Raw genomic sequence first — 16,719 nt, 5'->3', positions numbered from 1 at the left:
CTGGGAATAATTGGCTGTTGAACGAATGCAACTTATTTATCCTCGCGTGGCAGGACAACGACAGTAACACGTGTGTTCTGTTTCATAATTCACATTAAAATTTATTTATACATTTTTGGGGTTGGACCATACATTTTTTGGGTTGGACCATTGCTGTTAAGTGTTTTGCCCAAGGACACATACGTCCACAATGGTAGCAGGGTTGAGCTTCAAACTGTTATCATCATTACTAAAAGCAAGCACTACACTGTGTCATGGCACTTAAAATTACTTTAAAATAATCAGAACAGCGTTCTAGTAGTTAAAATTTTTGTTACGGACAAAAAAGTCCATGATAGACACATTATGTCCGGAGCGGCAAAACCCCAACACACCACACAAACCACCCACCATTATTAGCCTTCCTACACGGCACAAGCCACCCTGCTTGGAAGAGTTCTTGAACTTCTTCCAGTGGTTTTCCCTTCGTTTCGGGAAGAAAGAGGAAAATGAAAATAAATCCGCAGAACGCAAATCCAGCATATAATAAGAAAGCTCCTGTGGTTGGTGGATGTGTTTAATACTTAATAGCAACAACATTGTATAAATACAGTAAGGCGAGGGGAGGTGGGACACCTTTTTTATTCAATTTTCTCGTCCCATTTCGTAGTAAACAAAGAACATTCAAAGAGTTATAAAACCGTAGACTTCTATAGACATGCCTCCCATAACGTGCCCCAATAGAATAGAACCTCAACAATGTTAGGGTAATAAGCCAACTCTGGTCTAAATCCCAGGTTCCATGACGTGCCTCACTGTAGAACCTCACCCATATAGAATAGAATGTGCATATACAATGTTAGGGTAATGGGCCAACTCTGGTCTAAATCCCAGGTTCCATGACGTGCCTCACTGTAGGACCTCACCCATATAGAATAGAATGTACATATACATTGTTGGTGTAATGGGCCAACTCTGGCCTAAATCCCAGGTTCCATGGTGTGCCTCACTGTAACCTCACCCATATAGAATAGAATGTGCAATACAATGTTGGGGTAATGAGCCAACTCTGGTCTAAATCCCAGGTTCCATGACGTGCCTCACTGTAGGACCTCACCCATATAGAATAGAATGTGCATATACAATGTTGGGGTAATGGGCCAACTCTGGTGTAAATCCCAGGTTCCATGACGTGCCTCACTGTAGGACCTCACCCATATAGAATAGAATGTACATATACATTGTTGGTGTAATGGGCCAACTCTGGCCTAAATCCCAGGTTCCATGGTGTGCCTCACTGTAGAACCTCACCCATATAGAATAGAATGTGCATATACAATGTTGGGGTAATGGGCCAACTCTGGTCTAAATCCCAGGTCCCATGACATACCTCACTGTAGGACCTCACCCATATAGAATGGAATGTGCATATACAATGTTAGAGTAATGGGCCAACTCTGGTGTAAATCCCAGGTTCCATGACGTGCCTCACTGTAGGACCTCACCCATATAGAATAGAATGTACATATACATTGTTGGTGTAATGGGCCAACTCTGGCCTAAATCCCAGGTTCCATGGTGTGCCTCACTGTAGAACCTCACCCATATAGAATAGAATGTGCATATACAATGTTGGGGTAATGGGCCAACTCTGGTCTAAATCCCAGGTCCCATGACATACCTCACTGTAGGACCTCACCCATATAGAATGGAATGTGCATATACAATGTTGGGGTAATGGGCCAACTCTGGTCTAAATCCCAGGTCCCATGGCCTGCCTCACTGTAGAACCCATATAGAATCTTATTACACTGTATGTAAGTCTCACCTTGATAAGTAAGAGCAGTCGTCACATCCAGGAATGTCAGCGACACAACAACATTAAACACCCAGTTAGTTCCTGCACTGAATGCATTACCAGCACTACGTGCCCATTGTGGGTAAATCTCAGAGTTGATTGTCCATGGCATTGGACCCATACCTGCGGATATGGGGGGTTTTAATGGGGTTAATTTTAGATTATCCTATTTTTGACAAAGTATTAGTAGCAACTGAATGTTATAACACGGGTGTTCTGTTCCATACACCTCGTGCTCGCTTACAAGTTACCACGTATGTATGTAACTTATTTATCCTTGCATGGCGGGGTAATGACAATCGTTATAACACGGGTTTCCATACACATCGTGTCCACTTACAAGTTACCACGTATGTAACTTTGTGAGTGGTTGTTTTATTGTATGGCTGATAATTTGGACAACCCATTAGTGACCAATGAGCAACAAATTCTATTGAGTATCTTGCCCAAGGACACATACGCCCGTAATGGTAGCAGCATATCTGAAACAGCTCTGTAACCAGATAATGCATTATATTATAACACATAACATTCAAGACACTACGATTTCTCCAACCCAGTGGTCACTAATGGGTTGCCCAAATTGTCAGCCATACAGAAATCAATCACCTACAAAGTTACATACGTGGTACTGCGTAAGCAGGCACGAGGTGTATGAAACAGAACACCCGTGTTATAGGGACTGTTGTTGCCCCGCCATGCGAGGATAAATAAGTTACATACGTGGTAACTCATAAGCAGGCACGAGGTGTATGAAACAGAACACCTGTGTTATAATGACTGTCGTTGGTCCACCATGCGAGGATAAATAAGTTGCATATGGGTAACTCGTTAGACTGGCAATAGGTGTATGAAACATAACACCTATGTTATAATGACTGTCGTTGCCTCGCTATGTATATTAATAAGTTGTATCGATTTATATTCTAACTACCTGGAGCAAAGAAGGCAAGATACAGAATCATGCCTGCCAACGCCATCCATGAGTATTTAGTAGGGCAGTAGTTAGATGCAAAGTATGGGGAGCCTTCATGTTTGGTGGAACAGTTACCCAACAATGATAACTGTGATGTAATAATGAGGGTATGAGGTGTCAAGTTTAATGGAATTAAATACACAAAAGAAATGAAAACAACGCGTGTTTAATTAAATTTTAACTTGCTCTTTTGTATAAACACAAAACTATCAAGAAAAAAGTAGTTTTTATCTGATTTCTTTGACTACGATAATGACTACGATAATACAATAATGAGATGTACCTGAAAATAACAAAGAGAAGGGAATCAACAGCATAGTCGTCACGCTATGAAAACAGGGTTGGGAAAGATAAATACATCATAATACCTGAGTATTGTCTGGATTAGTTGGTAAACAAGTGGCCTGCGTTACATTCCATGGTTGCCCATACTGTGTATAACAATATCCACATGCAGTAGATTGCATGCAGCCAACGCATGATCTGGGGTGAAAAGGTTAATAGTTGTAACAAATGATGGGACGCAACAACAAAAAATTTGCTAGAGATTCATTTGGACTTATAAAAGTGTCTGGCAGCAACAACATATAAATATTTAAAAATTGTTTCCAAATTCATTAAATTTATTGGTTCCTGATTGTAACAAATAACATCTACTAACAAAAAAAAATTCTAGAAAAATACTTTAGATTTTTAATACGCCCGGCAGCATCAACATAAATAATTAACAAATGTTGAAAGCCAGAATTATAAATTACAGTTATAATAATAATAACTTTTATTTGTCTCTTCGATTACGGTAGCGAAGATTTAGAACATATTTAAAACGAAAGACGGGATATAGTGACAAAACAGTTGTTTAAACACGCTTACAGTTAAAAACATATTTACATTTAGTTGGAAGAAAATAAGCAAGGTCGCTACACCTAGCGGACAGACGAGCCGTTTATTTTAATTGAGGTAAAATTCTAATAGAAACAAAAGTGTGCGTAAAGTTACTAACATTACTATAGGGGTTTACATGATCGGCGGTTTAATGGTTAATGAAAAAAAGCTTGAGACTTTTTCCAGACTTATACATGTGTGGCAACAACAACAGATATAAAATTTGTGATTAAGTGTTAAAGGACCGATTCATGGATTTAATTAAAGTTAGTTTACGGTTATTTTATGGATTTTTAAAACCTTATATGTGATTTATTAATTACTATATATATATATATATATATATACACAACTTTTCTTTAGTTAATATTAAAACAAACTTACTTAAATTTAAAACAGCCCGATGTGTCGTTTAAGATGTCTGTGGAATTCATGGTCACTGGGGGGGAGTGGAGAGCAGATAGGAAAAATCCGGTTGAAAGAAACAACAGTGACACAACAACACCTATTGTGATGTAAGTAACATGATTATTAATTATAATGGAACTTGGGCATGGAGGATTTTTTTTTGCACTGAAATAACCAGTAAACATTATAAACCAAACGCTTTTACCAAAAAAACAATTTTAAGCATTATGTGATGTCCGGTAGCAACAATAGCCGAAGATACCGGGCACTTATGCTAATTACAATGAGTGTTATGAGCCAATTCAGGCCCGCTGTCACATCTCACTATAGTGCCTCCCCTATAAAGAAAATAACACATATCTATATGATCATATATAGTACTGTGGGGGAAGATGGGACACCTTTAGTACATAATATTCAAATTTTAAACAATTAACAACGGTCTACGGGAGTCGTGAGGACACAGTTTTATAATTTTTTAAATGTTATTTGTTTACTACCAAATAGGACAAGAAAATAGAACGAAAAGGTGTCCCATCTTCCTCTATCCTACTGTATATAGATATTATTTGCAGTTTAGTAACAAACATCAACCAACCCCCTCAATTCATACAAATTTAAGGTTGTATACTTGCCCCTTATAAATTGTACTTTATACTGGCAAACCCCTTACCTCCTAAACTCACAAGGGTTAACAACCTCCTGCCCACTTTCTCCACCAACCAAACGCCAACGATTGTGAAGCAAAAGTTGACGAATGCTGTGACGGCAGCGAGCCATATAGCGAGTGTATTGTTGCGGACACCGGACATTTGGATTATTGTGGCCGAATAATACCTGGGGTTAAATGGGGTTTAGTTTGTGGATAATACAAGTTAACTTGTTAAAGCTCGATACTGATAAGGGTAAACATCTATTGGCATCAAACCCCAATCTGGTGCTCATATAGTTGTTGGACGATTCTTGTGTAAAGAAATACATAAGGATCTGGTGGTGCTACGAAACCATACCAGACAAAAATCAAATCCAACCAATTGTATAATACAAGAGAAAGTAACTGTGAACTTTCACTGTAAAGAATATTCTTGCTTGGCTACACAAGGGCAAATAAGTTACATTCAATCAGTATAGTGTGTAGGCCTATTCAATAATTACTGTTTTGTTTCGTCATAAATTCATAATTATTGGGTATTTTATTCAATATACATATACATAGATATAAAATAACTTAACATTCATTCAATCATTTATTCACTAGAAATATGGAATTAGAAAAGGATTTTACCCATAGCATGTTTTTAATGATTGTCATTTTGCTGCAAATTCTCTTAAATATACTATGAATAAATTACATTTATTTACATATGACTTACATAACTACAAAGTCGAATTACAAAGTTAATAACTGCAACTTACATAACTGTATTGATTCCTGATATCTGTTGGAACAATTGCAAAGCACATCCCACCATAATAGCACGTCGTACGCTAATATCGCTGAATAACCTCGTTAATGTGACCTTACCTGTGTGTGAGGTAATAATGGGTGTTATTACATCGTAAGGTATTGATATTAACATAGGTGTAGTGTTGGGAGAGGGTTTTTTGGTAAATAAGAATTCTGGCCTTAATTCTAGTTCCCATGGAATGCCTCACCATAGGACCTCACCCATATAAAATAGAATGTGCATATACAATGTTGGGGTAATGGGCTAATTCTGGTCTAAATTCCAGGTCCCATGGCGTGGCTCACTGTAGGACCTCACCCTTTTGAATAAAATGTGCACATTAAATGTGGGGGTAATGAGCCAATTCTGACCTAAATTCCAGGTCCCCTGGCGTGCCACACTGTAGGATCTCAATCCTCACCCATAGAACACATTCACTAATAATTGAATTACAAAGATAAGAGCCAAAGCACCATATACCAACACCCATTCACAACTAAACTTACCTTGTGTTTGTTCTTCTAACATCGAAGTTTTAATCTTTTCAAACTCCCTTCTTATGTCGCTCTCATCTGATATTATCTACAATATAAATAACTATGAATATTAAATATGGTTCAACATATCATGGAGTCCAATTTGTGGCAATGCTTTATAATGGCCACCCTTGTTGTAGAATGTAGAATATGGACAAATAGAAAATAACAAGCTGTGGTTGTAATGTCTCTATTATCTACAATATTAACAACTATCAATATCAAGTAAGGTTAAACTAACTTAAACATATCTTATCACAGAGTTTTATAAGGGGATAAATGGAGGTTAAACTAACTTAAACATATCTTATCACAGAGTTTTATAAGGGGATAAATGGAGGTTAAACTAACTTAAACATATCTTATCACAGAGTTTTATAAATGGATAAATGGAGGTTAAACTAACTTAAACATATCTTATCACAGAGTTTTATAAATGGATAAATGGAGGTTAAACTAACTTAAACATATCTTATCACAGAGTTTTATAAATGGATGCCTCGTTGTAGAATCTGGCCAAATAGAATAGAACATGCTATGATTGTATTGGAATGTAACTTACTTTATCCTTGCCTGGCCTGAAAACGACAATCGTTATCACCTCGTGCCAGCATACGAGTTACCATGTATGTTACTTTGTGTATGTTACTTTATTTTCTTTATGTATGGCTGATTAGCTTAAATCTCAGGTCACCTGGCATACAACGGTGCCCCCATGGAACCATAAATATAGTGTGTATAAAGGTTATATAAGAATTTTAGATGCAAAGATTGTCTGCAAGTAGCCTAAAGTTGGGCGAACAAAAAGAATGTTCCATTCTCTAAAGTTGGGCCATTACTAAAGTTAAAGTAGCTTAAAGTTGGGCCATTACTGAACAAAAAGAATGTTCCATTCTCTTACAGCAAAGGCATGCCATAAAACTTGGGATTAAATCCAGTTGGGCCATTGCCTTTATTGGTCAATTAAATTATATTTACCCAAACGCCTTTTTAGTTAACCTTATATGGGTGAAGAAATTAAATTTAAGTGTTTTGGTTTATTTTATACATAGTAGCATACCCAATGTTTATAAATTAAAAACTAATTAAGGATCTATTGCTTCCTGTGGAAGGACATGATGTAATAGAAGTGTGGACGTTGTAAGGGATTGCTGGAACCCATGTTTAATTTGCTTTTATGATACAGAATAACTCTTTTTTTGTAGGGGTGTTTGTGTCCTTGGGCAAGATACTTAATGGCAATTGCTCTAACCCAGTGGTCACTAATGGGTTGTCCAAATTATCAGCCATACAGAAAAACAATCACCCACAAAGTTACATACATAATAACTTGTAAGCGGGCACGAGGTGTATGAAACGTAACACACGTGTTTTAATGATTGCCGTTTTTTTGGCCATGCGAGAATAAATAAGTTACATACGTCGTAACTCGTAAGCGGGCACAAGGTGTATGAAATGCTAACAAAAACAATATACTTTGTATTTCAGCCAATGTCCAAACAATCGTAAACAAAACTACATCTATTCATTCACCTTCTGCAAACTTCTGATGGCTAAATCTTCCTTATGTTTTTGTATCAACCACCGTGGGCTCTCAGGTAGGAAGATGAACCCAATGAATTGTATAGTGGCGGGTATGGCTGCTAACCCAAGCATGTATCTGTGTAGTAAAAGGTTTTGGGTTTAAAAAAATGCTAAATGTTGTACATTATACATGGTGGCTTCATATACCTCATGCTCACTGTACAGTTGATGGATATGTGTTACAAAGTAATAGTATTTACATGGTTTCATACACATCATGCATGTTTTATAGCTTACACAAAAAGATAGCAGGTTCCATTATATTCTATATTGGGGGTCCTGCAGCCATGCCATGGGAACTGGGATTTAGGACTTGGCCTATTACCTACTAGACACTTATGGTGCAACCTGCTAGTGACCACTGGGTTACAATGTAATTGCCTAAATACCGATCCATGTGGCGGTACAGGAGGTTACAATTATAATCTTACGTTTCCAAGCTATCTGTAATTTATATCCTGTATTGACACTCTGTAACCACAATATTCTGTAACCACAATGTCCCTGTTTCAGAAGGAAAGGTCACATGTCAGTGTCAGAAATAATATTATGGTAACCTACAAGAGTTTAACATACCCAAAAATTCAAAATACACCAGGTCACCTATTGCTTATATTGTTTTACCAACGCTCTGTAATAATCCTAACCTCCATCCATCTTCAACATCGGAACTGAAGGCCCCATCCACACAGCTCGCTACAAACTGGCCACCAGTGATGAACAAGTTGTTGATCGAAACCAACCTTCCGCGTACATTGGATGGTGAGACCTCGGCAATGTACATTGGGACCGTCATGGAAGCTAGGCCTGTTGGTAATATAGTGGTAATACTATCATGTTAGGTATATAGATATGATTTAAACAGGGTATTACATATTTCTAGGTGTGTTGGCAGTGTTGTAGTTTTATGATTTATAAAAACCTCACAGCAACAGGTACCACTGTAATGAATATAGCTACCATGATAACATGCTGTTTATCATTATGTTGATATATAATATATATATTATATATAAATGTAAACAGGGTGTTACATTTTGTTGGCTTGTTAGTAATATAGTGGTATTAACGTATCCCATAAGTGACCACTGGGTTGGAGCAATTTCTGCTAATTATCTTCCCAAGGACACATACGCCCACAGTGGTAGCATCACCAAGCCTTGAACCTTTCTCCTTTAGGTTAAAGGTAGGCACGCTATACACTGGGCAACAATAACCAATAAGTTATATACGTGGTAACTCATAATCAGGCACAAGGTGTATGAAACAGAACACCCGTGTTACAAAGAAATCACCCCCCAACAAAACAACAACTAAGTCCCTGTGTTAAACACCTGTGTTATAACAACTCCTATTACCGTACCACACAACAATACAAGCCCCATCCAACTTACCAATCCCCACCCCAACCACAGCCCTCCCACATAACAACATCTCTTTTCCACTTGCCAACGCCAACACAATCGACCCCACAGTAAACACCACGCTAGCGAACATGATGACTTTCCTTCTGCCCAGCCAAGTATTCAACGGACCTCCCATGAAAGCGAACAAAGCAGCAAACCCAACGGTGATTGCAACAATTAACTCCTATTGATATTAAGGAATATGTTATACAGTTAGATAATATAGAAATCCTGTAATTTTAATTTAATTTAAACCTTACATATCACACGCAGAAAATATGGCATTTTTGGGGGTAATGGGCCAACTCTAGACTACATCCCATTCCACATGGTGTGCCTTGTAACAGGACCTAATACACCAATACAGAATAAAACCCGCTATAATATAGGGTTATTTAAAGGGCCAAACTAAGCCTAAATCTCTGAACCCCTGGCTCAATATAAGTGTAACATCATTTAGAATATACACACTATGGTTTGAAGTAGCCTAATGCCCAAACTTTGGCCTTAATCACAAATCCCCATCCAGCCCTGGGGCCTTAATCTTATAATAGAATCATACCCTTACCTGCCATAAGTTATTGAGTGCAAACTTCTGCTTCAATATGATCATAGCACCGCTAACCACACCTGTGTCATACCCGAACAGGAACCCACCAATTGCAGAGAAGAAAGTTAAAACGTAAACGAACTTGTTTGTCTGAGAAACAAGTAATTAACCAACTTACTAATAAGTTGTTGTACACATGTAACTTGTTATTTAGGTGGGAAATAATAATATGGGTATTGCACACCATACATGTTGGTTTTATACACCTCATGCTCAGTATAAAGTTTTTTTTTTGGGGGGGGGTGGTTTGCATATGTGTTGTGTACAATACATGATATCTTTGTACACCTCCTGCCTGCTTACAAGTTACCAGGTATGTAACTTTGTGGGTAATTGTTTTATGTATGTCTGACAATTTAAACAACCCTTTAGTCACCACTGGGTTGGAGAAAGAACCGGTACCAACCCAAGGACACCTACAATGTCACTCATACACACACTACATTAATGCATATATTTTAAACTTACAGTCTGTGGTTTAACAACAGTGGCTGGAGCATTATGTTCATTGGAATACATCATCATAGGCTGGAATATTAATTCTCTGAAACACAAATGGTTTGTTTACATTAAGATTTCATTACAAAACAATTGTTTTATTTACAATTCACCAAAGCATCAAAAACATAATATTGTTTTTGCCTATCTTTTCTATTTTAGTCACCCCATTTTTAAGCCTGAAACAGCTTTTACCTGCTGCTAGGTGTCTATACAAACAAGCGAAGCTAAATGTATATTGCATTCACCACATTATTCAATGAGATTCCCTATGTTTGACAACTATGAGTGTAACGGTATTTTATCAATGACATTACAGATTTTGATGAAAACTCAAAATCGTGACACCTTTACAGCCACAATAAAAGCTGCCTATAGTATGTAGCTTAGTTTACCTGCTGTCAATGTCCGCATTACTGCTACTTTGTGTTGACATTATATGAAACACCAGGAAATATTGAACTATTCACTCAAGTGTGAAAATGTAAACAAACTACGACGTAGTAAAATAGATGGGACCTAGGCCGTGCACTGACGCGTATTAAAGTTATCTGTTTTTATTTGGGGACATTTAACTTGTTTGAATATTAGGTTTATGATACCTATATCCGAACAAGATGATCATACGGTTGATTTACCGAGTACATATTTTTAAGCGTGCCGTTTATGGAGATATTACTTACAAAGTTACATACGTCGTAACTTATAAGCGGGCACGAGGTGTATATGAAACAGATGAACACCTGTGTTATAACGACTCTTGTTGTCCCGACACGCAAGAAAAAAAGTAACATGCATTCAATCACCCAAAAAGTTACATACGTAGTAACTCTTAAGCGGGCATGGGGTGTGTGAAACATACTTGTGTTTTAACGACTGCCGTTGCGAGGCTAAATTTGTAACATTCATTTATTTAAGTAATATCCGAGTAATTGTCCATATAACCGAAACTACAAAGATATGGACGTGTTTTCCGGCATCGCCTTCGGAAGGACACAAAAGATTACGTTCCGCACTGACGTCAGATCCTGTGCTAAATTTACGTTTCGGTTTTTTGGTGCCAAGTCATGCGAGTTACGTAGACATGATTAAAGGCACGTCATAAGGTATGGGACGTTAAAAACTAGGTATACCAACAAGTCAAGCGTTATAATAATTGTATAGTTCTTACTTAACTGTTTTAGTTTTTTAAGTGTTTTTAGCAGAATTCCTTTATAACGCCTATTTAATAATAGTATGTAGGGTCAACATTGTTCTAGTGTTTTTTTTTATTTCTAGATTGTAATAGTAGCTCGAACGCGTTTTAACGGTTAAAAGCTAATAGCACCTTTTTGCCAATATTAATCCCTTTGGTGGTAGTTAAATGTTATATAATCAGTTTCTGTTTTAAGTCATTGTGGGTATTTTTACATACTATAGTCATCATAAACGGAAGTGTTACGTCACAATATAAAAACCTGTTTAAACTTTGCAGTCCAAAAAGTTAGATGGGACATTTCTGGTTGCGTATTATTGTGAGTCAAAAATAGGCTACATCAGGAAAACGGGCTCTATATAAAAACGCGTACATTGGTGTAATATGTTTTTATACTTTAATACGTTGATAGGCTTACCACAGAAAAAAGTGCCGTTTAGAAAGGATAAAACATATAGTAGGGTGAGACGGGACACCTTTAACAGATAATATCCAATTACCCTGATCGTGTTTTAAAAAATTAACAACAGTCTATGAAAGTCGTCAGGATATAGTTTTATAACTCTTCGAATGTTTTTTTTGTTTACTACCAATTAGGACGATATAATAGAATACTACCCCTACTATATAACTTATTGGTTATAAAAGCACGGTCGTTATATCTAGCTTTACGTATTTTAATTTGGTTCATTATAAATAGCTTGTAGCTAGAAAATAAGTTCAAGGAACGCAATGACAAACCAATATGAGTGTTTCAGTTGAAAGGTGTTATTGTGTTAGATTCACCTGTACGTCTGGCTGTGGAGTCATTTTCTCATTACCTCTGAGCTAAATAAGAAACTTGCAATTAAAGCTCTAAGATTATAGTATTAATAAGCATAGTTAAAACGATATTCCAATTATAATTTTCTTTAGAACGTAGCTCTTTTGACGAGTTTTGATTTAATTGAAATGAATGTTTTGCTCTTTGTATTTTTATTTTTCTTAAAATTAGACTGAAAATTAAAAGATTATAATTTGCCCGAAGGTTTAAGCTTGAGATAAAGTGACAGATTACGCTTGAAAACTAGGGAAAAACCGGATTAACATCTTCCGGTAGCCTCGAGGGTAATCGTGAGCTATCAGTTCAGTATAAAGCAGATTGAGATAGTGCTTGTGTAAAACTGACCGACGACTGTGTATTTGTGAATAGAATTATTATAGTCATTCAATAATAAATAGGAACATTAAGTGTTACGAAATACGTAGCAGATAAAAATAAGGTTCAACAAACTGTATATTCTGTAGCACTTTATCCTGTATGTTATTTCGTTACAAAAAAAAACGTCCAACGAGCATTAGATCAGAAGCAGATTCACCAAAAGTTGGTGACGGGTTGATATTTTTTCAAGTGCATCTGTGTCAGTAATGTTGGAGGTGGTTCTATATCTTCAGTGCTTCTCCACTCGTGTAGCAATTCTTGTATAGTGGGTCATTGTTTGACTTAGTTTGGTCGCCTATTTCAGTGGTTCAGAACGTATTTTAATCTTATTTTTTATAAACACGTTTTTACGGGTTGTTGTGAAATTTAGTTTCCGAGTTTTTGTCGCCAAAGCTTTGCAAGTTCGTGTTAACTCAGAACAGAAAGACAAATCCCCACTATTTATTATATAGTGTCAGTTCGGCCATTTGGTCATTGTACTTGTTGACAGATGTCAATGAGGTAATGAACATTCGTTTGGTTTGTGCGTAAGATTGAGAAGCGTTTATTAAAGGTTCAGTGCCCGATAGCATGGTATATTTAACTCTAGAGTGGATTTGAACTCGGGATCCCTGGTTATCCAACCTTGGTCTGACTTCAAACCAATATTTACTATGTGATATGTATAGCGCCGTTTTACGCGGCACCTAAGAGGTTACAGGTTCTCCGTGTTATCATTGTGGGCGTATGTTTGTTGGCCATGATTGCTTCAACTCAGTGGTCATTACACCCACATATTTACAAACCTATAGTAGCCACGCACATGCGGGCAGAGATGTATGGAACAGAATACCCGTGTTATAATAACTGTCGTTTCCCCGCCATGCGAGGATAAATAAGTTACATACATCGTAACTTGTAAGCGGGCACGAGGTGTACAAAACAGAACACCCGTGTTATAACGACTGTCGTTTCCCCGCCATGCCAGAATATACAAGTTACAGGCATTAAACTAATGCATCAGCAAAATGTTTACAGATATCCAATTAAAATGATTAAATTTCCTTGGAATGTCGTCTTGAAGTCCCTTTCTCCTTACCCAAATGACGTAACACGCTTTGTTAGTTTTCGGTCTGGATCGTATCATTTCAGTTTGCGACTGATTAAAGTGGATGAGCGGTGGGACTCATACGGAGAACTAGACTTGACAATAGCGTTCTTTTGGTCTTACCACTCATAGGGTTTAAGAGTGCTATACTACGATGCCTTATATGGTAAGAATGAGGTGCAAAGAAATATTTAAAGGGGGTCTAGGAAGCGCGCACTATTTTGGATTCTATTTCTGGTATGCTGTGTGAAAGTTAGTCCTGTGACGTATTAGGGGAAGTCCCTTTACGTGACCGAAAGAAGCGTCCGGTAAGGTGGTTTTGTAAAATATAACCAAGAGCAAACAAGGTATTATAATGCGTATATGTAGCAACAAAGTTTTGGCATTAGGTATGCCGTTATAGTTAGTATTTTGAATGAATGACTTTTTTTTGCATGTTATTCGGTCACAGTATAAGGAGGGCCAGAACAGTATCAGCATTGTAAAAAAACGAAAGCGTCAATACTGGACACACAGCACGCATTTAAGTATATATACGTCATAACATGTTTAAAATACATTAGGTATAGTAGTTCGCGTCGCTTTATATTTTTTATTAAGGAATTATTATAACACCTGCCAGCTGTTGTAGATATATACCACATATTATTAGATAAGTCCTGTAGTTTATTGGCGGTCGTTTTTAAGTTTAATGCAAATATGTGGTGGCGTTTATACAAACATGGTAAAGTATTGGGTTTTCATTCTAAAACGTAAATATTCAATATAAGAGCCTTTGTGGGGCTCTATAGATATTATAGTCTTGGATAAATTATTGAGGCAAGATAGTACGTGTATAGGTTGGGTAAGATGGTTTATGTTTTCATTCTTTTTTCTTTTATCATCCCGTTTAATAGTAAACAATGAATATTTACATATACAACCGTATCCTCACTTCAAAATAGCGTTGTTAATTCTTAAAAATACGATTAAGAAATATTGGATATTATGTGCTAACAGTATCCGTCTTACCCCACTTAGATATTATGTGCTAACAGTGATATATTTGTCTTTTTGAATACGGTAACTTATTGTGGAAATCTGTTACGAATATTGTTAAACTCGTGAATCGATAACGTATTTTAGTTGGTCTTATGTAGTTGCATAGAATGGACCCCAAGTATTTAGTTCTCTATTATTGTTAGGCACTGGTGCGCATCTGTGTTTGGGGGACGTGAGGTTAAAGTATGTAAGCGTGATGGATAAGAAAGATGACGCTGTCTGGTTTGCTAATGAACGCAATAGTCTCAGCAACTCGACTGTGGGCATGGGAGTGGCAACTATGGATAAGTCACTCAAGTTCCCACCCACAAGGATATAAATGACCAAACCAACCAAAAGTCATGTCTGCTTATCCACACACTGCAATAGCTTTAGCAACTCGACTGTGGGCATGGGAGTGGCAACCATCGATAAGTCACCCAAGTTCCCACATATAAAATTAAACATATATCCAAATAGAGGCAATGACCCGTTTAGCTCTGACTAGAATACCAAATTTAACTAAAAAATCTGACTAAGTTTTCGTCGCCAACAAAAATGTCTGAACTAACCTTTTTTCTTATTATATGATCTCATCGCTCTACTTTATTGTTTAACTATAAAGGTAATATATATAAATGAATGTAACTTATTTATCCTCGCATGGCAGGGAAACGACAGTCGTTATAACACGGGTGTTCTGTTCCATACATCTCGTGTCCGGTTACGAGTTACCACGTATATAACTTTTTAGATATAGTAAGAGGTTTGTGACGTCACTTTAACTAGTTAACAATAATTTGTGTACAAGTTTCAGCATGTGTTGTGAGCGATCGTAAAATGGAGTTTAAAAATGTGTGCTACATATACATCCAGTCACCACGTTGGTTTTAATATAACCTTTAAGTTGATTTTTATGCCAGAAGATCAGTTTTAGCAAACTATTATATGCACGGTAGCAGCAGAAATTATTATTCGAGACAAAGTTTTGTTGTTTTTAGTCAAAGAATTTTCAGGTAGGCGTTCAGGAAACCTATGATGTCACCGGTACAGGTTATTTCGTAGTGATATCATTTGTTTATAACCGGGTTGGTCATACAGGAATCATTTTTTTTAATTTCGACGGTTTTACGAAATGAATGTATTTGTCAATTTAGTTTGATTTATGTGGAGAAAAGTGTCTGCTTATGTGTGCCTTCTGCTCGCTGTCCAGTTATAACATGGGTGTCTTCTTATGCACCAGACACGCATGGTGTATTCCTACACTTCATGCTCACTGTCGAGTTATAACATAGGTGTCTTCTTACACACGAGACACGCATGGTGTATTCATACACCTCATGCTCACTGTCGAGTTATAACATAGGTGTCTTCTTACACACATACACGCATGGTGTATTCATACACCTCATGCTCACTGTCGAGTTAGTTTTCATAAAAATACAGGAGGCCAGACATTCAAATTAGCCTATTTGTTAAAACCCTGCGGTTGCACAGAACCACAACCCTCTATAAAACGTTCTTTTCTTCGCCGACTGAAAATAAAGTAAGCCCAGGAACCGCGATTGTGAGGCGATACACGCTTCATTAGATTTAAAGACTGAAACATTTCTTAAGCAAAAAGGATCCCAGACAGTTGGTAACTCGTCTATGCTGTAATATAGAATGTACAGAGTGTATTGTGACGTCACAGGGCGTGACGTAGGATAAGTTGGTCTTAGCTTTGAGTTCGTACTTAAGATAATTTCTTATCGTGTGACGTTTACTCTTATATACTCTATATAAACTTTAGTCAGGGCAAAGACATACAACAACTTATATTGTAGCAATAATGGACTAGAATGTTCTTTGTTCTATAAAATCGTGGTGTAAGATGGATACCGTTAGCACATAGTATCTAACTATGTTTAGCAACAAAAACAATCTTTTTAAGAATAAGCAGTGACAGTTTACTAAATGCCGGCATTATTGATAATCATCGCCAAACTTTAGGTTAAGAACTTAAACTTAAATGCACTTTGTCTGCAT

At 37.0% G+C, this 16,719-nt stretch overlaps 1 protein-coding gene across 3 annotated transcripts in view; it reads right to left on the bottom strand.

Moving 5' to 3' along the window:
* The window catches only part of LOC100179926 (proton myo-inositol cotransporter-like), a 14,390-nt gene extending 2,200 nt beyond the window's left edge, over positions 1–12,190 (bottom strand). Inside the window, exons 1-14 of one of the 3 annotated variants that reach the window (XM_026837847.1) lie at positions 12,170–12,190; positions 10,159–10,234; positions 9,649–9,780; positions 9,069–9,264; positions 8,322–8,481; positions 7,624–7,750; positions 6,061–6,136; positions 5,523–5,631; positions 4,780–4,943; positions 4,083–4,203; positions 3,182–3,296; positions 2,772–2,901; positions 1,808–1,960; positions 391–537 (exon numbers count right to left, since the gene is read on the bottom strand). In XM_026837847.1, the coding sequence (XP_026693648.1) occupies positions 391–537; positions 1,808–1,960; positions 2,772–2,901; positions 3,182–3,296; positions 4,083–4,203; positions 4,780–4,943; positions 5,523–5,631; positions 6,061–6,136; positions 7,624–7,750; positions 8,322–8,481; positions 9,069–9,264; positions 9,649–9,780; positions 10,159–10,215 (1,687 nt within the window). In that variant the 5' untranslated portion in view covers positions 10,216–10,234; positions 12,170–12,190. Of the gene's footprint in view, positions 1–390; positions 538–1,807; positions 1,961–2,771; positions 2,902–3,181; positions 3,297–4,082; positions 4,204–4,779; positions 4,944–5,522; positions 5,632–6,060; positions 6,137–7,623; positions 7,751–8,321; positions 8,482–9,068; positions 9,265–9,648; positions 9,781–10,158; positions 10,235–10,583; positions 10,891–12,169 lie in introns of those variants that run through there. The other 2 variants (XM_018815044.2, XM_018815045.2) reach the window with 2 other exon arrangements.
* Positions 12,191–16,719: the final 4,529 nt, after the last annotated feature.

This window comes from Ciona intestinalis, unplaced genomic scaffold, assembly GCF_000224145.3.
Source record: "Ciona intestinalis unplaced genomic scaffold, KH HT000025.2, whole genome shotgun sequence".
NCBI lineage: Eukaryota > Metazoa > Chordata > Ascidiacea > Phlebobranchia > Cionidae > Ciona > Ciona intestinalis.
Note: the sequence above shows the minus strand (reverse complement) of the source record. Positions and strands in the feature narration are given on the sequence as shown.